The sequence below is a fragment of the Anopheles nili genome, chromosome 3 (genome assembly GCF_943737925.1).
Source record: "Anopheles nili chromosome 3, idAnoNiliSN_F5_01, whole genome shotgun sequence".
NCBI classification, from domain to species: domain Eukaryota; kingdom Metazoa; phylum Arthropoda; class Insecta; order Diptera; family Culicidae; genus Anopheles; species Anopheles nili.
Genome location: NC_071292.1, coordinates 17,759,532 through 17,787,487, shown reverse-complemented (window position 1 = coordinate 17,787,487; position 27,956 = coordinate 17,759,532). Strand labels below are relative to the sequence as shown.

General features: G+C 45.4%; 2 protein-coding genes across 2 annotated transcripts; both read left to right on the top strand.

The window, feature by feature from the left end:
• The first annotated feature begins 317 nt into the window (after positions 1-317).
• LOC128726619 (protein-serine O-palmitoleoyltransferase porcupine) lies at positions 318-1,793 on the top strand. The gene has a single exon (XM_053820434.1). It carries the CDS (start codon positions 318-320, stop codon positions 1,791-1,793), a length of 1,476 nt encoding a protein of 491 aa, XP_053676409.1.
• A 6,226-nt stretch (positions 1,794-8,019) lies between these two features.
• On the top strand, positions 8,020-27,809 carry LOC128727027 (sarcoplasmic calcium-binding protein 1). The gene is made up of 6 exons (XM_053820886.1): positions 8,020-8,079; positions 9,377-9,476; positions 15,177-15,343; positions 17,349-17,429; positions 24,969-25,121; positions 25,288-27,809. The coding sequence occupies exons 2-6, from the start codon at positions 9,425-9,427 to the stop codon at positions 25,408-25,410; spliced, it is 576 nt and encodes a 191-aa protein (XP_053676861.1). The 5' UTR covers positions 8,020-8,079; positions 9,377-9,424; the 3' UTR covers positions 25,411-27,809.
• Positions 27,810-27,956: the final 147 nt, after the last annotated feature.

The following is a 27,956-nucleotide window of genomic DNA, read 5'->3' as shown; positions in this document are numbered from 1 at the left end:
AGTGTAAAAGTACTTGCTCTACTACTGGAATGAACTATATACCCAGAAAATTAGTTAACGAATCAATGGAGCTTGAAAAAAGTTCTAAATTACTAGCATATCAACATACAAGGCGTACCAGATAACTACCGCAGCGTAGCAGCCAGTGTCAATATTTATCGGGTTTGGTGAGGTTAGAAGCACAGAATCGAAGGACTGGTGTTTCACAACATCCATTGTGGAAAATGTGTGCCTAAATCCATCCCCTTTCCTAGCCGTTACTGTTATCAAGACACAAGTTTGAGGTGTGTGAACAGCTCATATAATACATCCTAATCATGGACTACTATTATGACGATTACTACGACGAATATTACGAGCAGTTGGATCAACCGATACCTGTCCGTGAAATCAGCCTAGAAGAAACGATAAACAACTGTGTGCATCCTTCGTTAAGATTCGCTAGAGATTACATCTTTAATTTCATCGTCAGTAACCTGCTGTTCAGTATCCTAATACTGCTCGCTCGAAAGATCTTTCCTTCTTCCTATCGCTGCCTGCATTTGTTGAGCTGTGTTTGTGGAGCGATTTTGCTGTATCGAGTAATCGACCACGGTTACTATCACTTTATTCAGCTGGCGGTTTCCTTGCACGTGGTGCAATGGATAGTGCATCACTGGTTCTCTGGCAGCGGTCGATATATCAAATCTTCATTCATCGTTATCGCCTACGGTATCGGAAATCTCTTGGTTAGCGAGCTATTAGAACCATCTTCCGAAACATGGAATCGCATCCGTGGTACGCAGATGATTTTATTAATGAAAGCGTTGTCGTTAGCTTTCGATACAGAAGACAACTATTCACTTCGGCAGCAGTTGAACACGCTTTCTTACTCTGGATACATATTGTGCCCGGCAAACGTTATCCTTGGGCCGTGGATCTCGTTCAACGATTACTTAAATATCTGGAAACCTACACCGAACATTGATTTGAAGCATAACCGTTCCTCTGTACTCCGCATATTGATTCACCTCTTCAGAGTAATATTCAGTGCGCTAATGGCAGCCGGATTTTTGCTGATTTCGAACTGTATGATCGACTATCTGGTAGCACCCGTTGCAACATGGAAATGGGTTCGAGCGTACAGTAGAGCGTTATCATTCCGAACGAGCCACTACTTTATTGCATACCTATCGCAGTGTTGCATGATTTCAGCAGCAGTCGATTGGAATCGTGTGGAAGAAGAGAGATCGTTCATGCTACCTGTAAGCTCACTGTATCGCGTGACCTCACCGATAGCTGTGGAGTTTCCACGATCGCTGGTGCAAGTAGTGACCGCTTGGAACATACCGATGCACATCTGGCTGAAGCGCTATATTTTCCGAACGACCAAGCGCCCATTCGGAAACGCAGCCGCGATCGCAATCACATACATCATCTCATCGCTACTACATGGTTTGCACTATCGTTTGTGGATAACGCTGCTTACCATCGGCTTGTGGACATACGTGGAGCATGAAATAAGGAGAAAAATTGCGGCCATCTACTCGGCGTGCGTCCTCGTTGGCAAGTGTCCCGAACCGTGCATCGTGCACCAGCACAAAAGCAAATCACTGTTGTGCATCATCATTAACACGCTCTTTTTCTTGCTAAATATGTTCAACCTAATCTACCTCGGTTGCATTTTTGAGTCGACGGAAGGTCCACCTGAGGAAATTTCTAATGAGAAATCCATTTTCGCTCGTTGGACAGAGCTGAATTTTGCCTCCCACTGGTTACTAGGGTTTGCTTATCTATTTTATGTTATTATATAAGGAATAACAGTCATATTTAAGGGATATAAAAATAAATTTCGTATTTCCTTTTCATGAACAGTATTTTTGGAACAGTACTTCGTACAAACATACAACATAATGCATAACAAATCCGTCAATTTTTAGTATTCTTGAGGTTTGCAACATGTGATATGTGTTAAAATACAGTGAATTGCAATCAAACCGTGATTGTTGAATCAATTAGTAGTAGCTTTTAACAAGTTATAGATAAGTAGTATCCACTATGTAATTTCTTTTTCTATGAATCTTTTTCAAATAAAAATTTCGAAAACCGTACTAATTTTAGTATAGAACTAAATAGATGACATTGTGCGAATTCGCGAAAAAGTAACAATGATAAGATAACGAAAAGGCTGTTATACTAAGGTTCTTCCTCAAACAACAAAGAGTGTTCTACTATACTCAATTCACATCAGCTGGTAACATTAAAAAGCCAAAAAAGCCACCAAATTACAACGTGGCAGGTTTTAAACGATAAATGTTGTGCAGATCATTTACGATCGAACGATTGCAGCAAAATGTAGACAGATCGTATACCACAATAACGCACATGGCGCGCTAAGAAGAAAAACAAAACCTAACATAGTAACGCTATTGCTAGGTAACATGCCGAGCAACAAACGGTGTTAAAGATTATTTTTGACCTGTCGCAGATCGGCAGCAAAAAAGCGACATATCGTCCAATCGGGAAGAGACACGTTTAGGACGAAGCTATGGCTAGCGCTGTATTGTGGGGTGTTTTGCCCCATGCACAGTCTATTCGAAGAAAAGATCAACCGATAGCGGGTGCACGTTACGGTATATTAAACCAGTAACCTCAGTATAAAAAAGGCTGACAGTTGATCGTTTTTCGTATGATGCCCCCATCAACAACCACATTTCCGCGAGGCACGTAGCTTTGCTTCAATTTCCTTTGTACTACTTTCGGTCGCTCAGAATAAAATTAAATTTTACTTCAATTTCCGCTCCCTGCACCGGCTCGGGTGCGTCCGAGAAGCGACGTTTGCGATTAAACTAAAAATATGTCATTTTTACTACGATCGAGTGATTTGTGGAGCGATGGTTTTGACTGCAGATCATCCCAAGCGTACCACAAGACAATCCACCGGTCTTATTCCCAAATTAATAGATGAAAAAAAAATTGTCGTGAAATACAAACAACGTCTCCCAGAACCCGGCTGAAACGAAAGGGACTACCTCAAGCTTAATAGATCAATCGAATGTCCGCGAAAAGTGAAAGTGTGCGGAAGTGTGCGCGATCCGCCGAATCTGGTACTTGTATATTCTTACTCCGCTCGGGAGCCCGGGTACGTCTCCCAAGAGGAAAAAAAAAAACAGGGAACTAAAAGGAAAACAGTGGATTTTAAGCGTGAGGCAGCGCGTTTTCAAATGACACGCGACATTACAGCAGTTGTGAGGCACGCAAGACCTCAGTATGCATGATCAGCAACAGCATAACAGCCGCGCTTCAAGCGTGCAGCACATTATTTTAATCGCTTGCGGTATGAAGAAATTTGCACATTCTTTTCCGCTCGTGCATCGGGCGCAGCTATACGCTGCTGGCGAGCGAAAAGTGCTCCCATTGTTGCACGGTTAACAATATCATCGACAAACATTTTTCACTCCTCTATAAAATTGAGGCCCGTAAATATAACGATAGTGAAGAATTGATTTTAGTTTTCTAAAAGGGAGAAAATCAACAAAAAGCATACTTTACGATGAGAGTTATAAATGTTAAACAACTTGCATTATATTGTGTTTATATTGCCACAAAAAATACCACGCGCTGTCCTCTCGCGTGGCATGTTTGGTCAAACCCGTTTGGGCGATACAAATTATTGAAATTAATTTTACCCAACCACTGCATGCCAAACTCATTCTATCAGACCCTGCACGATCATTTCCTCCCGGTGTTCTAATGTGCCGTTGCGAAAGACCCCGGGAAAACGCCCTGCCGAAACGGCAAACGCCTCTCGAATGGCACCGAAAACCCAAGCCCCGTGTATAGAGCCGCGAAAAGTAAAACCAGTAGCTAGCGCAAAAAAAAGGCATCTTACTATCTTTTAAAATTAATCAGATTTGCGCCGTCCCGTCTCGTTGCAATGGGCGGAGACGCTTTCGCAGTATTTCCGCAAATTTTTCGAACCGTCCGCGAACCGTACACGATGGTACCGAAATTTTTCGAATATATTTCGAGAGAGTGGAAAGTGTCGCCAAGGCACTGCGAAAGCGGCCAGGACGAAAATGTGCCCTCGTCAGACCGTCGGTGTTTACCGTGAGCATGTGTGCGAAAATAAACTTTGCCAATCTCAACGCTCAGCGTGCAGGAGAGCAGGCAAAATGCGACAAGGGACGAGGGAGTCGATCGCTTTGTCTCGGTGATTGTTCCCGTAATGCTCGTCCCTTCTCGAAAATCCGCCGGCCAGTACGAGGAGGGCGCAAAGACACGAGAAGCCAACGTCCCCGCGGATGATATTGCACTCATTGTTGGTGGATTTTTAGCTTCGTTTTGGTTTAATCATAACAATCTAATGTGCAAGTCGCACCTGTCGTCGGGTTGTCCGCGCATCGCGCAGATAAGAAACGACGAAGTGACAAAGGACATGACATCAACTGACAGAGGCGTTGGCACATGCCGCTAGGATATTTTGTAAGAATCAAAATAATTACCGTTTCCTAAAACTCGTATGCTCGCTCGCGGCTTGGGACAGCAATGTTAGACTATTAAACGTTTACGTCGAAATGTATGATAAGCCTTTTTTTCTGTTATGATAAGGCATGATAATGCTTTCCGTTATTTTAAAAAAGGAAACTTGAAGATAATGCCTTTATTAAGGGGATTTGAAATATTGCAATGCCAATAAACAGTCAAATGGGAGGTAAAACGCCATTCAATATATGACACAAATTCATTTAAATCCTGGTTAAGCCTAGAAACGAATTATCGGCCACAGCTTTCTGTCTAGACTTAAAAGAGCGTTGTAGCGCAAACGGTAGCGCTGGTTTAGCACCAATTATTCAATGGTTAAAAAAAAGGCTTGTTGATAAATTTAGATGCTGCCAGTTATGAATTGCTATCATGTACAAAATAAATCTCCAAAGAAGAGTCCTCCACCGACGCAGTGGTCCATCCGAAACATGACTCAACCGGCGCGATACACGTGGTTCCAACGATACGTTAAAACATGTGGCCTGGTTTGCTTATAAACCATTTGTTTTAGCCACCAACACGGCACGTCATTGTAGGGGTAAAATCGAGCAAAAAAGAGCTTATTATAATAGACACCCTCACCAGGGGTGTCCTGTGGGGTGACAAAATCCATGACCTCTGTCACGGCCACTCCGCTGCCTCCCTTCTTCATTCGCCTTGGTGGATCTGCACGCCGGGTCAAGCGAGTGCGGGACGGATAATTTCCACCCCTGGGAGTAAAATTAGACAGTCCACTTCATCAGCCCAATCCGACCATCTACCGGCTCCGAGGGTCGGGCCTCGAGGTCCCGATGCTATCCATCTCGTCCGTTCGGTGTTCGGTTCGCCAAGGAATGCCGGGACGCCAATGTAGGTTCAACCCCAAACCGCGACCCCGAGTGTCCGCGTGGTCTTGCGGTAAAGTCAACGCCTGGCAGCAGGAAGCGCCATCAGTGCTTAAAAATCAGCACTGCTGAAGGTAATTTCGCTCGTGCTGCTTTCACGTCCTCGTTGCGCCACGCCTGCCCACTGCTGCTCCTGTTGAAAGGAGATTAATTTACGCAATGTTCTTCGCACCCGGCAGCTAGCCCCCGCTATTCACACCAATGATATATTTATTTCGGTATATGCTTCCTGTAATGAAAGCGTTTTGCATACGTTTGTGTGTCTGTGTGTATGCTTTTTTTTTGTTATCTCTATCTTTGCTAGCGTTGTCCTCGCGGATTCCGGGTTTAACCCGATGCTCGGTGGCGAAGGAATGTGGAGGTTGCTCAACTCGCAACTTCACATTATTTCACATTGACCGGGAACAGGAAGAACCCGATGAAATGTAGCCACCCGGGATTGCTGGGATATCGGAGCCGGCGATCGGACTCAACATCGCAGACGTAGAACACAGGCTATCTAGGCTGAGCAAGTCGTACAAGTCCGAGCTTCCGCGAAGGCAGCTAGGTACTAACTTTCTCTAGTATGCATACTGTAATTATGCTTTATTTCAATTTTCCGCTCCCATTCCTTTCCTATTCGTATACTGATTATTTTTAATGATATTGAAATGCATTACAAGGCAACATAAAATTAAATAAAAAATTTGTCTTTCAAAACATTCTAATGCGAAAGAAAGTCTGATCTCCGATTGAAGGTAATCGTTTAACTTCAACAAAATGATATCTTATAATTTTTACTGTGTTCCGTTTCCCTGTCGCGACCTACGCCCACCACTCGTAGAACAATTAATCGTAAAAATGCGCGTTAACTTAAAGATAAAGATGATAAGAAGCAAGCAGAAAAGAACATTTTATGGTGCGATAAAAAAGTATCTGGTATTGTCTTCTTCATAGTTCAAGATAAAGATTTTATCGACATTTAAATCATATTTTAACGACGTTCAAACAAAGCATAATCCACCGATATTGGAAGAATTATTTATGACGGACGAATATGTTTAGAAAATCAATGAACCCTGATGACAATTTTACAGCAATTAATACCAATTAGTAACAAAATATTTCCCAAAAATTATAGCACTGTTGAAAAGCATCGCCCTCTTGGATGGTTCTGCACAGAACTCATGATCTCAGAATCAGATCCAAGTAGTTCATCGTCAATTATGATTTTTTTACCACGCGCATCCCCTGGCACGCGAACATTGGCAATAACAAAGTAATAATCGAATTGTTACGGGTAAATTCATCGCTCGCGACCTGATGGCTAGAGGGATGATGCCAACTAAAAAATGCATTGACATGAATAAAAAAAACAATCTTCAAAGCGTACGTGTGTGATTATTATTTCAGAAGTTGTGTCCGTGCCAATTCACACTTAATTATTTAATTCACGGTTAACTGCACATCTATGATAATTTTTTTTTTGATATTATTAAACCCTCATGCTCATTATATTTTGCTCTTGCTGCGAGAATATTACATTTTCAACCCAAGTACACGAGCCATGCTCGTTTCTTTGCTTGCCAGCCGCGTGTTCTTGCCCAATCCGTACTCGTTGCAAATTTGCTCGCTCATTCTTGTGTTTGCCCGTTCAAGATCCTCTTCCACCTCGTCCTTTCGTGGTGACTTCCCTTCCCTTTTTCGTCCTTACGTAGGGGTAGCATTTTTGTTTGATCCCACACGCCAACCAGCACTGTCGCTTTCCCTTTCCGACGCTCAGCTGGGAAAGCCCGGGTCCCAGGGTTCGAGCCGCGCGTGGAAATCGCAATCCCCAGATCAAACCACGCGATCGTGTTGCTTGGCGCCGTGGCGTGTCACGTCCGGCTCGGCGTCCATGTTGCGGCTGAGCTGAATCCCAGCCTTTTCTGGGTGGCCATGCGCAGGCGTTGAGCCGCTTTCCGATATCCCGACCAACCTCGTACCTTTTCTCGGGCAATGGTAACAATGATACGATCTTTCTTGGGCGATAGGACAGGGGAGAAAACTGATCGCAAAAACAAGAGGACCTTGGCAAAAGGATGCGGGCACAATGGGAATGGAAATGTAATTTATTTTCGGTATGAAATAACTGCCCTTTTCATATGCATCAGAGGAAAAATTTAGAGATGATAAAAATTTCAAAAAACTATATATTATGTTCATTGTAATTGATTGAACAGAGAGCACATTAAATGAAACGAATATTCTTTGAAAAAGCGTTATACTCAATATTTCAATCAATCCAAAAGCAGCACAGCAACGCCAAAAACGAATCATAAATTTATAATGACCGCTTATGCGAACTTATGGAGGCATAATAAATAAATAAATAAATTCGAAAGAAAAGCCGTTCAACATCGCCCCCCTTTTTTGAGGTCAACGACAGACCCCGGTACAGCAACGGGATCGCTTTTGGCGCCAAAAATGCCCACCACGGGCCGAAAAACTCGCCCAACCCGTTACCAGCGAGCCGATCGGGACATCAGCCGGTCCCAATGCGCAGACTCGGCACCGTCCGGGCCAGCGGTGTCGCGCGACATCGTTTTATCAGCGCGCGACACCACCGGCCGGGAGGTTTTAATAAAGGGAACCCACCTTACGGTCATCGGTTAAGATTGTTTTAGTCTTCGACGGAAGTTGGTTTAGACAAGTAAGAGGCCCTCCTTTCGCTGTAGCCGAACGCCCACTAGGAGTTAGCAGAGAGCTAAAAGCCTAATCCGCAATACGCCACTCACAGCCAAACTCGGTGGACTTCGGTCGGCTCGTGGTGCCCCTTTTTGCTGCTGCTTTGGTGTGCTTCGCTGGCTTCTGCCAATACTGTGTGCATTGCAGGTTGTGTGCATTTCGTGCGAAAGTTCGCGAGAATTGTGCGCCCGTTGGGAGTGTGGCAGAAAACGCGTGGCGGCACGGTTGCACGCGCACACGAGGGACCCAAGAAAGTGCTGCCCAAAACGCACCATTTTCAACTGCCACTCACGTCCGTGCGAAGTGGACACGCACGGGGCTTCGGTGGCTTTTGGGACCTTACACGGCCCCACGTGAATTGTGTGAACTCGACTGAATGTGTGTGTGTGTGTGTGTGTTTATTGTGTATGTGCGCGCGTGATTGATGCCAGTGTATTTTGTGGGTGGTGTTAGATACGTGTGCCATCTACCACCAAAAACACTGGCACGCATGGTGCCTGGAAAAGCGCTCGTACCGTTTTCGCAGTGTAGCGCACTCCTTTCCAAAATTTCCTTGTCCAACCACGTCCTTCTTTCTGATCGTACCTTCACCTGCACCAGCTAATCTCTTCCGGAGGGTCTCACGCAAGAAACAATAGACCGGAAAACACCGAAATTATATCAATTATTCACCCGAGTGCTAATGATCGCATAATGCCTGTAAAACCGATCCTGCAGAACAGAGGACCGGACACTTTATGCGTGTCCTGTGGGCTGGGGGGTTTTATCCGGTGATAAAGAGATAATTAATGAACTCCTTAGCCCGCAGCTGATGGTTTCTTGTTAAATGTGAATGATTTTGCCGCTAGCTTTTAAAGAAATTAACCCCGAACCTGTGGTAGACATTTTGAGAAAGGATAATTGCTATTTGTCCGCTAGAACGCACGACATAATCAATTCACTTGCTCTGGAGTGTAAGCATGTCCTGCATCACACGTGCAAATATGCTTCATAAACTTGTCCGAAATGTCTTCCATGGTTGGCATGATGTGGAAAATTATGGTTTGTTTCGCATTTCACACATTTTATAGCCTTAAACCGTCTGATCGATAGATCGTACGATTTTAATCGAGTTGTGCTGAAGTGGCAACGTGTTCTTGCTTTGCTTGGCCGTACCTTAAATTAACAGCAAATAAAACACATTCAAAATAAATAAACATGCACTTAAATCAGCTTTTCTCTTGTTTTTTTTTTCTCTCTCCCCATCTATCCGCTCCGTGCAGTTAGTTTCAGATTAGGATCTAAATTCCAAACACAAAACCAAAACCAAAATGAGCTACTCGTGGGATCAGCGTGTCGAATTCATCGTCCGTCACATGTACGGTAAGTAAACGAATGGGGCCAGAGGGCAGAGGGTGTTCTATTATTGCATTTTACACTAGACCCGATTAAACCAAACAACCAGGACTCGGAGGTGGTAAAGATGCTTGATCCCTGTTCCGGGGAAAAATGATATCCCGTGGCTAGTAAAACCAGCTCGAACGACATGCAGCGGTGCGGCCGAGCGGGCAGTGGATTACTAATTATTATTTCAACATGCAAAAAATGCCTGGCCCGGATAATGTGCGTTATAATTACGCCCCACATAATAGCACCTTCAGGCCATTCCACGGCGATGAGTAACGGCCACCGTGCAAAGGGGTGGCACTTTTTCGCAAAAAGAACCTCCGCCTATTGTGGGACGATCGTAAGAAAAACGCTCTCCCGCGGAATCAATCCTCCTCAAAAATCCCAGGATTTGTTCTAAAATTAAAATATTAAAATGTGTACATTTCGCAACGTCTCGCGCGTGTAATGTTCTGTTTCCGACAAGCACGCCTAACCGTTGGCGCAACAAAACGAACACACCGCCAAGAGCAACAAGATTAGCGAAAGATTAATTCAATACAATGAAGGAAAGAGGTGTACATTTCCCAGCCACCCTCGGTCGGCACCCTGGCAGCCCGCACAAAGGCAGCAAACTTGCGCTGCTGGGTGACAGGAGGAAAGTGAACAAAATGTTGCTAATTTTAATTTTTCCCCGGCACCCAATTATTTTTATAATCGCAGCCAGCGGCGTACCTGCTTGTTTCCACCGGGACCGATTGCCCTGTGGCCCTGTTTGGGACCCAAACTGTCACTCGGCTTTCACCGGTGGTCGGGACATTCCGAGGCCCCAAGTGCGTGACCGTTCGGTCTGGGCGTGTGCCGACTGGCAGTTGGGTAAAGGCTCACGACGAATGCCAGGGGGCTGCTGCCAAGGGGCCTTGAGAGTCGGTACGCCTCAAGGCGGGCGAAAGCGGCCATAATTTACCCCGACGAGGAAGCGGTGTGAAACCATCCGGTTTACGATGGACCCATCGCCACGAATTGCGTGGCATTGTGTTGTGGAGCTATTTTTAGCAGCAACTTAATTGTTCGACTTTATGGTGAAGTCAGTAACAATTACGCGACAATTATAGTTTTGGTATGTTTTTTTTTATCTTTTGCTCGCCGGTTGTTGTTTCACCACCTAGCAGAAATTCCACGTCACACACGTCGAGTAGAAATTAATTTTTGGGTGAACTTTTTTTTTCACGAAACGGTTTGCAATTTTTTCGTTTCGGTATCATCTTTTGACATTTTTTTTTCATCTCTGACATTTGTGTACGTATGCATATGAAGAGAAAACAAACGGCTACATGGATGTTGAAATTTGACGAGACAATCAAAACATAACTCATCGTGTGGCATTTGCTTTTCTGCCTCTACACAGCTCTTGATGTACATAAACCAAACAACCTTGCACTTTTTGCGGTTTGCATGAAATGAGACGTACGCCTTCGACGACCTGCAATGGGTGTCTATTTTTCGGTAACGGGTGGGTAAAATCCTTCGATTACGGAGTGCAATAGTACTTCGTTCAACAAACTGCCAGGCGGTTTGAATATATTATTCATGAGCTTTGGAAGACAAACCAGTCGCCAGTTTCTAGTCTTGGCTAGCGTTAGACGTTTTTGACCTTTTCGATACCACATGCTTTTGTTTTTCTAAACAGCAGCTTAACTTTCTCATGCACGATGGGTTCTGCTAATCACATCGTAAAACGAAAGTTTGTTCGCGTTTGTGAGCTTACAATATTCCAAATATTTAAGCTTTTCGAACACGCTAACTAGTCATCAATGGGTAGGCGCCGCTATCGACTATACCAAGGACTGGGCGCCTCCATCAATGACACCAACCACCAGGCGTCTCCACCAATGCTCTATCACCGTCTTCATAGGTGTCATATTAGATTCTGAACAAATCTACGAATAAATAATTTGTATAATATGAATTTGAAATAACAATTGAATTCGACTGCGCCAAAGACTGGGCGCCTCCATCAATGACACCAACCACCAGGCGTCTCCATCAATGCAAGCATGATCTGTTTTAAATTAGATTCAGAATAAATCTACGAATAATTGATTTAAATAATATGATTTTATTATAGCAGAAGAATTTTCATCAATTTAAAGCATTTTACACGACGCTCGTAGCGAGTTTACTGTAAAAAGCGAGCCATTTCCATGTAGTCACAAAACGAAAACGTTGCAGATCCGCGCTACATCTTCTTGTCAAGATGACCGCACACCTGTTGAGCGCCCGAAGGTAGTTCCCCAAATCCACGTGTATCTCACTCAAACCATTTGCAACATCCCACAGAGTCGAGAGATTTGCTACGACAATCCACTAACCAAACGTGCGAAGTCACCTCAATCGGGTCGAAATTTTGATCAATCAAAAAGATGCTTCTCGGAACGGGTTTTGCAATCATTTTAATACCATTAAAACAGACCAGATCGTCTTCCTCGGAAGCTTCTTACTACCCAAGACGCTAACCCATTGGCTACTCAAAGGTACATTAAATTAGTCCCCACGAATCAATCCCTCGTCAAACGGACGCCCAGACACCATGGCAGCCGTATAATCCTCACAGAACTCAGCTGGTATTCTGTAGTGTTCCGAGATGAACATAGCATGCAAAATGGTCAACGGAAAAGCTCGAAAAAACTGAAGGCCACCAAATCACCCGGTGGGAACGGGTGTTGCCGACTCACCGGCCTCAGCTGGTTTGATCATTTGGGGCCTCGGTTAGTCCGCTTGGTTGCGTTTCGTGTGCTTCGAGCACAAGATACCTCACACGACCTTTGACTTTTAACCGATTTCCAAGAGCATCTTCTCTCATGCCTCCTGGCCTGGGGGAAAATGCTGTACGCCTACCATTCGCTTGAGCCCATTCCGTGGTCTGCGAGCTGTTTCGGTTCGCTATTTCTGTCCCTCTACAGCAGTTCGCCGAGGCGGGCCCCCTAGTTGGCCGACGGCAAGGTTCACGTTGCTGTACAACAGAAAACGGGCAAGTTTGTGGAACGGAGACGCCGTTTTGGGGATTGTTGTGCCCCCTCTCGGGTCTCCACACACCCGTTCTCGCCACGTTGACTTGACCCTCCGAGCGGGAGTTGTTTTAGGATAAATCACTCATCACAGCGCGTGTCCTGACTGGCCACAGCCGGCTGGAGGAATAGATATCATTCCCCTTCCGAGAGGCAACAACACTTGCCCGATGGTTTCTAAAACAAACGGTGAAGCATTTTCTGACCTCAACAAATGCTTCGCATGGCCGCACCGTTTCCACGCAGATACGACATTGTTCTGACCGCATTAATGCGCCAAATTATACGGAGATTGTAATCATAAGCTCCAATTTGCCGCTGTTTCGCGAGGGGAGAATGCGATATCGATTAATCCGCAGGGTGACCACTCATTACAAGAGGCGCCATCCGTTCGTGCTTGATGGTGGTGGATTATTTACGACCCCCCGAGAACTGCACGGGAACTGGAAATCCATCAAGAACACACTTTCATTTCCTCTTTGATATCCGAAACCCGCCAAGACGGAGACACGCACCAGCGTTCGCTGATTTAATTCCGTGCCTTTTCTTCGCAATCTCGAGACTACATGAGAGCAAAGTGTTGGGATAAAGCCCTCCTTTATCCGGTGGCTTCATCGCTATTCCCTCTTGGTTAGTTCTTGTCTGACGTGTTGGTGCGATTTCCGAGCCTAATTTTACTCCCGTGAGGGGATGCGTGCGGGAAATTGAGCTGTTTTAATCTGGCAAATTAAATACGTGAGCAGCATAGCGCCTCCGGTGTTTACGTGCTGGGGATTCCGTTTCCTGCCCACTAAAGTATGCAAATCCAGTGCATTACCAAGCAAGCAAGCTGCTTAATGCCTCTCAAACCAATCCCTTTTGCCGATGAGCTTTACGAGAACATGCACGCGGCTAGTAGGTGGTTAAGGTCAACAAGTGCAAATCGTCTTAATTTCGGTAATCGGGTGAAAAGTTCGGACAATCATAATGAGCGAACTTGTGCAACGCTTACCTAACTGTTCCGCCGAGCAAAACAGCTGCCAGTTAGAGTGGTGTTTGACGATTCAGCATTTAGGGAAAAATAATAATATTAAGATAGTTTTTCCAGGCTATGGATGCTTGCTTTCGACAGAATGCATCTCGAAATTGCATGAAATTAAATTAAAAAAGTTTCACGCGCTATAGTTGCAAACTCCCGCACAGCTTGCAGGCACGAATGAAATTAAATTTTACTTTCAACCGGTCGATAATTTGATGAAAACGCTACACCCACGTACACCCGAGAAGAGAAGACAAGCGTCCAGTTTGAATGCCCTCGAGTTCGTCCATCATCTCCACCTGCCTGTAGGCGTCACTGAGGGGTTTGATAATTGTTACAATATTGTGCAATCGCACCCACAAAGAGCGGAAACTTTAAACCATCGTCACTGGCTATCAAGGTCGGTCTGCTCGCGTGCTGCCGAGGTAAAGCATCTTCAAATGTCAAAGCACTTACGATGGGAAAACCGATAGCAGTAGTCGATATTTCTTCTTTATCGAAGTAGGTTCTTAACATCAACGAGTAAACGATACGATACTTGCTAATGGAGTTCACAGCGTCCTGGGAACGCATTTTTTGACAGTTTGATTAAATTGAGCCCGATTGGCGTGGCATGCTACGATGGAACGAAAATCGTATGAGAGAACACCGATAATAGAGGGCTCGGAAGCTGGGCTTTCCAAGCGTTCTCCGGACGCCCGGACGCCGGACAAAACTGTGCAAAGTATTCGATCAAAGCGCAGCCTCTAGAGCGCGCCTCTTGAACGCGAAAAATGAGCCACGCATCAAAAACTCGTTATGTTTTGCATCTCTGCCTTTGAAAGTCAAACCGTGGCCATTGCGGGAACGAAACTGGTCACACGGAGCTCATTTACGCGACACCATCTAGACGAGTGGTGGTGCTCAGATTCGCCTCACAAAATCAGATTGGCACGTTATCGCGCGTTGTATCGGTCCGTTAGGCCGTTCGACCCTGAAAAGGGTGCCTCGCGAAGCCGAAGCTCGGCTATCAGTCATTTCATTAGGGGCTCATTAGTAAGGACTCGCCGTTGGGGAACGCGACACGCAGAGGGAGTCGGTTCCGGAGCAGGTTTCAGAATTTCGATAGACATTGCGGAACACGAGACCGAGCAGCGGCTTTAGATGGCAGATTGGTCGCTTAATCGAATTGCTTTTTCGCAGTAAAGCAATCATATCACCACGGGGGCGATGGGAACGGCATGCCAAAGAAACGAGGCAACGTTTTGGGTTAAAAAGCTGACTGATTAAATCAAAGTGATTGTCATGTAATGATGATGCTGAATGGAAGGAAGCTAAAAGTTTAGCGCTAAGAAAGTGGCGGATTATAGATTGTTCCAGAAAGGAAACGGACTGTCATCTGCACTTAAAGTAATAGCAAAAAAAGCACGCTTTCCATGAACTTTTGCTGCCCTGCCATAATGGCACATATTAGGCTAAAATCAATTTTAAAGGGAAATTTTTTTTAAATTTTTTAAACATTCAATTTACGATCGAATTATTAACACAATCATTAGCAAGATTTGCGGGATAAATTACTTGTACCTATGTTCTAACCAAACTTTGTTCTCTCTCATTCTTCTTTCACCACAGACATTGACAACAATGGCTTCCTGGACAACAACGATTTCCAGTGCATGGCCCTCCGCGCCTCCGTCATTGAAGGCAAGGGCGACATCAACCCGGCCCGTCTGAACGAATACAAGTTCATCATGAAGTCGCTCTGGGATGAGATCTCCGCCCTGGCCGATTTCGACAAGGTACGCACCGGTTCGCCGGAAAATTAGCGAGAAAAATTCCCACCCCATCCGCATACACACAAACACACACGCGCACAGTATTAACGGTGCATCGCTCATTCGCACCTCGTGGCCAAACGCCGTCATTTTGCGCACGATTCGCAGCTCATTAGATCATTCCCTATGTAGCAACCTGTTGCGTCCGTTGGTTGAACCGTTTTGGATGCCAAACCTCCCGAGGGATTGGCCAGTGAGGGAGCAGAATAAAATAAAACAAGCACGTAAACTAATAGAAAGTGCGGACGAGGGTTGCAACTTGACATGCTGCCCCCAAGCAGGACCAGAGCGACATACTTTCAAAGAGACCATCCACCACCCGTTTGAGACGCTTCACATTGCCTCTCTCCCATTCAACCATTGTTCCGTGTTGTGGTCTGTTTTAGTTTCTCTTTCTCTGGCCCCTCAAGGGGCGAGAAAGAGAGAAAGAAAGAAAAAAAACACGAACAGCACGCGAAAAGTCATCTCAAAACTTTCCTCACTGCGGAAAAGTAAAACAAACCCAGCACACACACACATACATACAACGGAAGAAAAAAACCCCACTCCCAACGGTTTGCTGCGGGGTGAAATGTGTTTCGCAGATCGATTGTGTTCTGTGCAGTCCCGGGTGGTTCTGACTCTACGGTGTTTATTTAACCTGTGTAGTACAGCCCCTGCGCCCGTCAACGGTGTGCGCCGTAGTAAAATAAACTGATCCTTACTTCGAAAATCGAATTTTACTTTAAATAACCTTCACCGAGTGGGAGGGTTCAAGAGAACGATTGATATCGCGGCACCCGAGCTGCCGTCTCCGTTCCCAAAAAGCCGAGATGGTGTAATTGATCTGCGCGAACGTTTCGCGTACGAGAAATAATTATCGAACCATCGAAACCGGCGTGGTTTGCGCATCCTCGAGGCTACGTCCGTCTGTGTTTGGCGTGTTGGTACGCATTTGTGCTTTCCTTTTCTGTCTTTCTGCGTGTTTTTGCCACCATTCCACCGACCGGCCAACGTTCCCGGTGAAAGGATCCGGCTCCGGGAGGATCGCCTAAGCGATTTCCAATTATGGCACCATTGTTGGATTAATCATTTTAATTATTAAACGAACGCAGAAAGGTGAACCAATCCCTTGCGCTAATTAGCGCGCGATGTTTCGCAGGCCGCTTCTTGCCCTTCGCACTTTTGAATGGGGAAAGAATTCACATCCCTGCATCCGGTGCCCGCAACACGCTTCGCTGGACTCGCTTACACTTCAAGCGGACTGGTTCATTATCAGAAGCAACACAGAGAAGAAGAATACATAAAAAATCCCATCCCCCCGACACACATTGCATCCCATTACAGCCCCACGTTGTTGCCGAGCGATTACGAACCGAACGTAATTACAGCGCGCGTGTTTATTTATTTCGCACATTAATTGAGTGCACAAGCGAACGCAAAATGATCCATCAAAACTCGTCGACCCGAACGAAAGTCCCATTCCGAAGTTGGCTTAGAAACGCCTGGTGGAACCACCCTGTGGAATTTATTTACTTTCAACGGGACTTTAATTGCCTTTGCAAGTTACTTTGGAGTCGTGTCCACCTTCCGAACCTAGCCACCGGTGCTGGCATGTTGCTGACCGGGAGGATTCGGGCGTGCTTCAAAACCGCACTGTCACAGTGAATCTGACATTGCCACAGGCCATCCGTTAGCGGGATGCTGCTCCAAACCGAAAACCACGGGAAGGAAGTTGTTTGCTTGACTTGCTGTCACACCAATGCTGCTAGTAGGCCGTGGAAACCTCTCAGAAACCATTGGAAACCACCGGAGCACGGCCGGATGCTGATGGACACACTTGCAAACTGTTAATTTTATCCATCTCACTCAACAATGCATACACGAGCGCCCACACACACACACGCATATTGCTGCGGTTCATCCATAATTGCTGATGTTCCAGCCAAAGCTTACATTAACTTTATCTCCACTTGTTGTCTCTCCACAGGATGGCAAAATCACCACCGAGGAATTCAAACAGGCCGTCAAGCAGACCTGCGTTGGCAAGCCGTACGCCGAATTCCCCAAGGTAAGCAAACGGAAAAAAAAACGGATGGAAATTCCACACCACCTCACAAAGCGGACGAAACAAAAAAGCGTTGTAAAACGAGACGGTGTGGAATCGAGAATCAAAACGGATAAAAGTTTGATAACCGTAACATTCGCCCGAAATGTGCCACGGACGGGGACGTAGTTTGCGATCGTTTGCATTTGGTTTCGACACGAGTTTTCCCGGGAAATGGCGCAACTTTCCACTGGAGGTTGCACGGAGGAAGCAACCGAAAACGGGAAGAAAACATTCGTTCCGCGTGTACGTTTGCTATATCTTTCTCGATTTCATCGGGACTGGTGCTTTCCTTCTGGTCTCTCTCACTCTCATCCTCTCTCTTTCTGTTTTGCCTTTCACCACAACCGAGCGTATATTTGAGTTTGATGGACCAGGCGCTATCTTTCCCGCCTCAGCTCGTATTTTCTTCATCTGGTGATAGAAGCACCATAAATATTTGATCGACTCGACTCGATGTCAAACGTCTGATGCTCCGACCGGAGGAACGTCCACACCGGCAGTGCTAATGAATAGGTTCCGCTTTTTAAGCAAGCGGATGAAAGGGCGCACAGGCACGCTAAAGGTGGTTGCTATTTCGTGTGGAAAATGCCGCACATTAAAGTCCCGCTTCCTAGCGAGTAAGGGGGTTCATGTTACATGCGCGGCGCACCATTTGCGAGCGTAAAGCAGACGAATTGAATACAGAAACGATGGTACCAGCGTTTGTGACCATTGTTTTACCGGTTCTATTTGCACAAGCCACCCCAAAACCCTGAAGGGAGTTGTCTGATTGAACTGGTGTTCTGGTTTTTTCACTGTCTGTTTTTTTTTCTACACATCTGCCTCCCCATCAGCTTAAAAGGACGTAGTTCAATCGCAAAAGGGTAACTAACGCCAAAACTTACCCATCCAAAACTTCACCGTTCCATTGCAAAAAGGGACAGTTTCGCGTCGGTTACTTTGTCTTAGCTATATCGTTAAACTTTCCCATCTCCAACTCGCCTACTTCGGTCGGTTAGCGCCGGTGTGGTCGTTAGCGAAATTCAGTGTGGTTACCCTGCCAGAGCCTGCTTCGCGTGTTTAGAATTCGATTCGAGCTCGCTGATGGGGGTCGCAACCATGTACATGCGCTGATAGGTACATTGGTTTATCGGATCGAATTGATGCAACCGTCCATCACACTGACAGGCCGGCTAATTGAGATAAGTTACGCGCCCGATATTGGAACCGTTATGGAGGACGTGTGGGCAAAACGGCGCACACACTTGGCCCAGTATCCTGACAGAAATTATGGACCGCACCATGCAGTCGAGGATGTTGTCGAATTTCCAAAGCCTAATCTCCACGCCGCGCAACTCGAGCGGCCGTTGTGGCGGAAGGAAGTGGAAGCAATTTTCCTCCAGCACCGGTTACCGGGAAATTGGCTGAAACGACTAACCACATCCAAAACTCCCTCGCGGCTGAATGCACCAACGAAGCACGCCGGTGGTGCAAACCGCGAGGGAAAACTTTAAAATAACATCGCTTCCAGCAGCTCGGTACGTCACAACACCTTTGCACCTTCAACCCCTGTGGAAAACACATGCAAAGTTTTCCCTCCTATCCGTGCCGGCGGAAGTTGCGCATCGTGGCAGGTCTCCGGAAGAGGCGAACCCATCGATGGTACAACGATCGATGGGGCAGATCTGCCGATTAATGGTGATGGAGCGGCGCAAGGTTACAACTGCTTGCCGAAAATTTATTATTTTTTATACGAGCGCCGGTTCATGGCCACGGTGTGATTAAATGTCACCGAGGCGCAAGGACGAACGATCGGCATTCCCTCCCGGTACGCCCGTAATGATGCGATTGCGGCCGAATGACATTATTTCCGCAATAACTCCTTCGCTTCGTTCCCATTTGGCGAGAATCGCGCGAACAAACCAGCATTCCATTTGCTTGTACGAACCCCCATTCGAGTCGGTTAGGTTTGGCCCATTCCCGGGCGAGCGGGATTTACGGCCCGAATCGAACTAGGGACCACCATCATGGGCGATTCGGTTTCACATTTCGATCGGTTTGTTTACCCTGGTTCGGTCTCATCGGAGAGGCCGTAACCGTTCGTCACGGTGCAGGGCGGCGGCTTTCGACACCGCCGTGGAAATGCTCCCAGGCCAGCGTCTGGGCGAAGCCAGTACCGTAAAATTTGATATTTTATTAAACTGTTTGTATAATCCACTTTACGGTGCGGTCCGCGACCTGGCTGTCCCTCGAAACTCGAAATTCGAAACTCACGCGCGAACGATGGAGACGCCTGGTTGCTGGTACTGGTTGCCGGAAAGGGCGTAAGAGTTTGATTGTTCCCGAAACGGTCGGATTTTGGAGGCTGGCAAATGGAAATTGCGTTTGTTAAATCCTCGAATCCATTCAGCTCAAACCGAATGCTCATTTCATCCCACAAACAGTTCCACATTCTGTTTCTGCCTCCCTCACCTGAATTTATTTTTTCTGTGTATTTATTCAAGTGCACGATCGCATTTAACACCGATCAGTGCACAATCTATCACTCGCCACCGGTACCATTTGTGCGGCATGTGTTCGCGTGGCTTTTCATGTAAACTACACGTGGATCATGCGGCTCGATAAATCATCTCGCCGACCACGTGTCTGGAGATTGGCCCTCGAAAGGGGACTCTTAACGCACCTCACTCAAACCATCGAGAGCGCCATCGGACGGCTAATTAACGATCAAAATGTAAACGATCTAATTCTAACGCTTTCCACCCTGAAAGAGTCGGCTGCTCAAGACGACCCTCGGCGTTAGCTTGGCCCGGTGGAAGGTGAGCTAAAAATATGTCCTTCCCTCGATAGATCGTCGTCGCCGGGGACCCGGAAATCTGTGCGGATTCTTCCGCGACAACGGAAACAAAACAAAAGTTCCCCCAACCGTTACTGCCAAGCGATCGCTGCATGATGGGATGATTTTCCGGGGGGCTACATATTTTTTTTTCTCTCTCGCTCGTTATTCAAAAGTGAGAAGACCCCGAACGAACGCCATGCTTTGGTATGCGAAACAACGACAACACGAGCCGGAATGTCACCCGTATTAAGGTTCATCATTCACCGCACGGTGGGAACGAAAACAAGGCGAACCAGAAAGCGAAAGTATGCAATATTATCTAACAACCACCGCGTGAAGGGCGCAAAACCGATGCAAAGGCGCCAGCCACTCACATTCGGGGTAGCGGGACTACATAAATTAAAATTTATGATGCCTTCCCGCGTGGTCGCGGGTCTCTTTTGGTCTGGTGTCCCGGGAAATGATGAAAATTGGAGCTCCACCGACCGAACAGGCCGAGTTGCGTTTCACAATGTGTGATTTTTGTCCGCCGCACGATTCGCACGTCCATCGTGTTCGTGTTGGGGATTTTGAGAAGTCCCGAGGCGAAGCTGTTTCAAACCAGACCATTAATTTCAATTCCGAGCGTTTGAGTTAAACATGATTAAGTCTTGTTGGCGTAGGAAAGATAAGACCAAAGAGAAAAAAAAACCAACACACACGTTAATTTTACAGCCTATTTGCGGACCGGGCTCATTATCTGTTTTTTTATATTATTATTTCATCCACCCCGCGCTATCCTTGCTGATTACAATTACCATAAGTTTTCCGCTGCTGCCGATGCGGACCAATAAACGTCGAATGATTAGGCCCTTCCGGTCGTACGGGAGCGCTCCTTTCGGGTGGCCCACATGGCCGGCAGCTCGCGCAAGGTCGCTAAAATTAATCGTTCACCCTGACCACTCGCGTAATGCGATCGGACTACTTTCGCGCACCACGCGTGATCACATGCCCTCGTATACCCTTCGCTTAAAAGTTGTATAAATAACCACACCGCCAAGACAAAAACACTCCCCACGATGTCGTGCGGCCGGTTTCCTGATCGTCCCTGGCGTTTTCCCGAACGCGGCAGAGGAATGGATCATAAATCAGCGAGAAAAACATACACGGCCAGGCACTGGTGGTCAGGGATTTTGCTGCTGAACGAAATAGCACCCAGGCCACGTGGTAAAAAAGCACCACCACGGTGCATCGGTGAATGCGCCAGCATAACCGACGTACAGCATGATCCTACAGGACCAGCCGAGGGTGACTGAAAGGGTACGGAATTTTAATTTGTCCTCCGATCCTGCTCGCCAAAAAGAGAGCCAAAAAAAGCTGGCTGGCTTTCTAAGCAGCATCGGCCGCCAGCAAATCCAAGCCACTGACCGTAAAAGCACTCGATGCTTAGGGCTTCTAAGCATTGTCCGATGTTTCCAGAACGGGTTTTCCGGGCCATGCTGCGCTTCATAAGGCCATAAATTCAACCGACAATAACCCGAGTACAAACCAGGCCGGTAATGGTACCAAAAAGCTTCACGGCATTCGACGTCCGAGAAGCCCACCCACGCGTGGCCCGCGTGGATTGCAATTTCAAACCAAAAACAAGCACTGGCTCACTGGCCCCGCGGCGTTACCCTATGTCGACGAAGACGCTAGAGCATTAGGCCGGCGGGATGCCAGCGGGAAATCCCTTTTCTCGGGCCAAGAACGAACGCAATGCGGAAGCACCGTTTGAATGGCAAATTGATTGCATGCTATTGGAAGGCTCTCCAGGCTGGCAAAATATGTATGCTACTCTTTCGAGACCGGCGACCGGGGGGTAGAGGATGAAAAAGCAAAGTTTAGAGGACAAAAGGACGTAAAAGGTGTCATTTCTGCTTCACTGCTCCCCTGCTTCGGGAAGGATGCAAGCAAGGGTGGCGTTTGTCTTTGATGTCCAAGCAGCAAGCAGAAGTCCGCAGTGGACAAGGCCCCCGTTTTGGCATCGAAGCAAGCGAGGAAATTTATGTCATTTTTTTTTTTTTGCAAACAAATATCCAGCATTTGAAATAAGGAGCCAAATGAAAATGCAATTAGTACCGGAAAAGGAATTCCTAACAGTTCTGCATATAGTATGAAATAAAAATTCAAAGCATTCGTTTGTTTTAGATTACCTTTTCATATGCCAATTTGAGTGATACATTGAATAAAGTTATCAAAACGGAGAGTTGGGGGGATACAATTAGCGTAACAGTTACGGTTATCAAGCAATGTCCCCAGTTTTTGATCCACATTCGAAACAAATGTTTCTCGTAACAACTCAAATTAACAATCTTTCTTTTCGCTTTTTTTTCTCCCTCTTTGCAGGTAAGTTAGCGTGGCGTCTTTCCACTACCCCGTCCGTAAAGGCAAACCTTAAAAGTGGGAGCGTAAGAGACAGAACAGAGAGAAGGTGAGGTGACGAGGGTGAATTTTCATAAGCATACTTTACACGGGGCCACACATCGTGCCGGCAGCATCACGCGTCGAGTACGGGGTCGGAAACGTGAAACATCTTCATACGCGTCGTTTTTCGCGGCGCCCCTGGGGCTGCCGAGGCCAGGGTGGTGCTAAATGCAAAGTAAATATAGAACGAAGCATTTTATTGTTCCACTCGCTGGCGGAATTTAGGCAGCCGCGCAATGGCGCTGGCCGGATTGATCGGAGAAGGGGGGTTTGAGGGAGGCCACAGGAAGAAAACACCGAACCGAAACGAGCCGTATGCTGCACGCGAGGAAAGCATGTGGGAATTTCCGCCAGAAAACATTTGCCATTCGCACGCTGTATGCCCCATCGTGCCAGGCGGTTAAAGAAGTGCCTCCACAATGAGCTCACATTTTGCTGGCAAAACAAAAAAGTGCAATTTCATAAATTGAATAAAAGAGAATCCCCGTTGTACGCGTTTGCCTGATCGCGCACTTAATTTTAGTGTGGGAAAAATTTACTTCCCGCGCAGCACGGTGACATTGATAACGAGCAATGATAATTATGAACAGTGATGGACAGGTTTATCGATTTACGCGATAACGATGATGAATATGCGGCATTTATTAAGCCGAAAGGAGAACGTATGCGTTTATGCATTAATATCATTGTAATTTTGGTTACAATTGTCGATAGAGGTAAAGTTCTGTTTGTAGCAGATCGGTTTTGTGCCTATCGCAGTTTATGTCCTTTCCATAGTTCGATATTGTTCGAGAGAACCTTTCTTTACTTCCAGCAGGCTATTTCCACTAGTCGCTTGGGTCACAAATTATGTAATAAACGTCCCCAATGTTTATTGTTCGCGAATCAATTCAAATCACCATCGAAACGAGGCATTTTGCAATCGCGTCACCAGCCATCGTCCTTCAGGCTTTAGAAGTTTTCGACAAAATTGATCTTTTGCCAAGCCCGTCGTGGGCAAGAATCGCAAGAAGGCTCATGTATTCGTGCCATGTTATTGTTTTTTTTTGCGTTTCGCTCCATCAATCGCTTTTCTTTGACGACTAAAGCCATAAACATCGAGGGCTTGTTTGCTCGATTGCCTATAGCACATCGTTCCCACCACGAGTGTGGGCGTGTGCGATGGTACAGCTGATATAATTTATGATCCACTATGCTCAATCGCATGCCCAAAGGAGGTAGCATTAATAGTGTAACCGATGCTAGCAGGGATGTTTGGGAGGCATTTTTGGTTTGCAAAAAGTGGTACCCTATTTGCGGTGTACAGATTTAGAAATGTACCTAAAATTTTCTAATAAAAAAACCAGTTACGAAAGCGAGACATTTGACAATGTGCTTCGGTGGTCTGTTGTCAACGGCAGAAAATTCCGACCCCATTTCATTCCACGAAATCAGCCAGTCTATCTAGCGAACCTCTTCAATCCGAGGTGTTAGTTTGCGATCGCTTATCGGTTCTCGTGGTAGCCCACCGACGCCACAAATCGTAACCGACGGTCCATAACCATTCACGCCTGCCGTCGTCGAGGCCAAACCACTCACTCAAATTGGCTTGAGCATAAATGTTGATGAGTGGGCAACACCAAGGCGAGATTAGGCGGGTGAACAATCCAATGGTAGATAATTAAAAGTGACTCACGCTGAGATCAACGCAGAACGATCGATTGTAACGAAACACGTCGGCACAAAGAAAAACCTGACGAAAGAATTGTTTGTTGTTTGAATCTAACCAGCTCAAGTTGTGTTCTATTTACTAAAGTTCTTTTCAATAGTCGCAAAGAGATTAAGTTTAAATACTCCACGATTCGATGATTTTTTTTTATTCCTTCAATCAGACGCAAATAACGAAATTAATGTTTTGTCATATTTAATAAGATTTTGAAAATTTGTTCGACAAATTCGAATAGTTGTGATCTAAAACAGAGTTTTTCGTTCAGAAAATATTATATGGTAATAATAATCTGTTATCCTCACAACAATTGAAACAAGTAAAAAGTGCAAACTAAAATTAGAAAAAAAAAACATTTTCAGAATCTTCGTTAGATAATTTTCTGACTGTCCTTCTCTCTTTCTGGCTCTTTACGTGATTCCTTACTATAAACTGTAGAAAAAAACGATCTTTCGATGCTCGATAAAACGAGTACATAACACTATACATTCACCCATTGCTTATTCTGTTGTTATGCTGTATGTTTGAACAGGCAATGAAGGCCTTCATTGAAGCCCATTACAAGATGATGGACATCAACAACGACGGTCTGGTCAGCATAGAGGAGTACCGTTACAACTGCATCACCAGAATCGCTGTTGATGATATCAAGGTGGTCGATGACTCCTACAACAGCTTGGTCAGCGTAAGTATCCGTACAACAATGAGAAAAGGGTTAGCTGCGAAAGAAGATATGAGAGCAAAAACAAACAAACACTGAAAACTGTGTTAGAAGAGTTGTTTCAAGCCTGTGCGTGGTGTGGATAACTAATTTATATTTTTTATGTTAATTTTTTTCTTGGATCCTGCAGGAGGAAGACAACAAGCGCGGTGGCATCACCCTGGAGAGATACCAGGAACTGTACTCGCACTTCCTTGGTAACGAGAACCCCAAGTGCCCGGCCGTCTACCTGTATGGCCCAATTCCGGAATAAATGTGTTGCACCAACAAACTCATCATCAGCTCAAAAGATCAGCATCAACATCTTCGGCACATCCACCCATAGAGTAGAGGCAAGACCATCATTAGACATTTATGCTTAGATAAGCTAAGACATTGTACCACAGGAACACTGCTCCCGAGGGACAAAAGCACGATACCAGCAGCCGCATCGGCATGAGACTTTTCTAATGAAAATTCACTGAAGCTTTCGTTAAACATCAGAGCAGCGACCTGAATGATAACAGACTTCATACACAAATAACGGCAACGAATAACATCCAGGAAAAGCAACGGACATGGTAGCTTAATGGTACAAGCAAATCTCACCACATTAACAGCAACCGCACGAGCCATTTAGAAAAAAAATATCCGCCCAGTTCTAAATCAACTTCTATCCATCTACGTGTCACCTGTAGATTCGAAAACTAAAACATCTCACCACCGGACAGGGGTTTAGAGACGCGATTTTTTTTCACTCGTTTGGCGTGCCAATGGTTTGTTTAAGCATAGATGAAGCAGATCAGTAGAATCCCCAGTCAAACACGCGTTCCTTGCACTATCCATCGAACGTCGTCGTTTGCTGAAAGGTTAGGCAAGTGAAGACTTCAAGTTATATATGACGCAAATGCATATAGACAAAAGAGAGAAAAAAAAGGACAAAAACATCCACTGAGAAGGAAGAAAACAGATCAGAACCAGCTTTCCCCCGTTTGCATGGAAAAGAAACAAAACGGAATGGATTTTTCATAATAAAACAATTCATCTACCAACCAAGATCACGAGGATATGAAGCATCTAAATTCCTATTAAAGAAACGATACTCTGGTCTTTGAATTTGAGAGCCGTCGATTGATCCGTTTGACTTGGTTAACGGGTTATTATCCGCAACATCGGAAAAAAGGAGCATATATATCTCTAAATATACACGACAAAAAACAACCCAACTAAGCTACCAGACAGAACAAACAAGCAGCAGCAAACAGGCAGTCCCTCAAACGCAGCGACCCAGTCAATGTGCAGTGTTACATCAGATTAAACCGCTCGCTTGCCTTTGCGTACCTTTACCAACAAAAATGGAGGCAAATGGAGCTTTTCCTTCCTTATTAAACATCAATGCCAAACACATTGTTGAATGCAATTCATGGTACCCTGTCTTAGTGAATGTCCAAAAGGTCAGACGTTAGGGCAAAGAGAAGAGCTTGCAATATCATCCTTTCGCGATCGTGACGTTATCACTCGTCCGAGGCACATTCTTCTCTCTGTCTGATTTCGCGTTTTCGTCTTCGATCTTTTGGCTCGATCACTGGAAGCAGATAAGCATGGGTTGATCCTAACACACTGTTGGCATGCTGTTTAGGTTGGCAAAGCTTGCAAACAGCTTCCTGCCAGAATAGGTACACTTGCAACATAATTGATCAAGAATCACGGCTTGCGTATGCTTCATGGTCGCGAAACATGATTTTCTGTGTTGAAACATAACCAAATTTTAAATGCAACTCAGCTCCGTGCCCGTGAAGTGTCTTTCTCCATCTGCACGGCATATGCAAGTAGCAATCAAGCCTGTTAAGTCCGACAAGCATCTGCATGAGATCTTTAGCCGTTAGCAAAACGGAAATTCTTATCGTCCTTCCATTTTCCGTTTTGTCAGATGCTACAAAACGGAAGGACCAAACCCATTTGCTTTTTTTTTGTTATTAACCAACGTCCCGACAGTCATCTTTGGGAACTCTGTGGCATACCGTCACCAGAGCGGAAATGAGAGTTATCATGTGTTTTGCTGTGTTACTTTTTTTTTTTGTTTCATTTTGGTAAAGGTTGCGATCGGATGTGCGATAGATGTGCGTCCAGGTGGTCCCATCCTTTTGTGTACATAGTACAACCTACTTTCCTACACCCGTAGCGTAAAGGCTAAACATTGCTGTTTTTCACCTTGCAAGTTACCGGAAAATGGGTTACACACTTTCACTGTGCGTCATTTTCTTATGGAGTCGGTAACATGTACTGGAAAAAAACGACTTGTTGTCTTACACGTGGGAGTTTTGTTCTCTTTTCAAAAGCTATATTAACCGAAACTTATTGTTTAACGAATGAATTGCAGCAAACGATATGCTTTTTATATTGTACTTTCTTTTTATCGTTTTGTTTAACACTGTTTAATTGACACGGATCTGCTACTAACCTTTAGCTCGTAGACGGTTTTAGTATTGACAATGATTTCAGTTCAGTTTCTATGTTCAAGTAAACCCAGAAAAAAGAAAATGAACGGAGATGTGAATGATAATAACCCCGATGAAACCCAAAAAAAAAACAAACACAGACACACACAAGATTACCCCATCAAACATAAAACTACATTGATCAATTTCATTTTACTTGTAGTGAATAATGAAACTCTTATCAAATATTACTCTTTTTTCTACTCTTATATATTGTTATTACTCGCTCATTAAGCTGTAATGAGCAAGCAGAAGAAACCAACATGTTATACTATAATCTAAGCGTTGCATACTAGTGTGTTTGATACTGTTTTAGATGATA

Excerpts from the sequence above, each read along its gene's own strand:
- LOC128726619 (XM_053820434.1), top strand. The coding sequence starts at position 318 with ATGGACTACTATTATGACGATTACTACGACGAATATTACGAGCAGTTG.
- LOC128727027 (XM_053820886.1), top strand. The coding sequence starts at position 9,425 with ATGAGCTACTCGTGGGATCAGCGTGTCGAATTCATCGTCCGTCACATG. Across the intron at positions 15,344-17,348 it reads CCCTGGCCGATTTCGACAAG|GATGGCAAAATCACCACCGA; the intron begins GTACGCACCGGT and ends GTCTCTCCACAG. Across the intron at positions 25,122-25,287 it reads CCTACAACAGCTTGGTCAGC|GAGGAAGACAACAAGCGCGG; the intron begins GTAAGTATCCGT and ends TGGATCCTGCAG.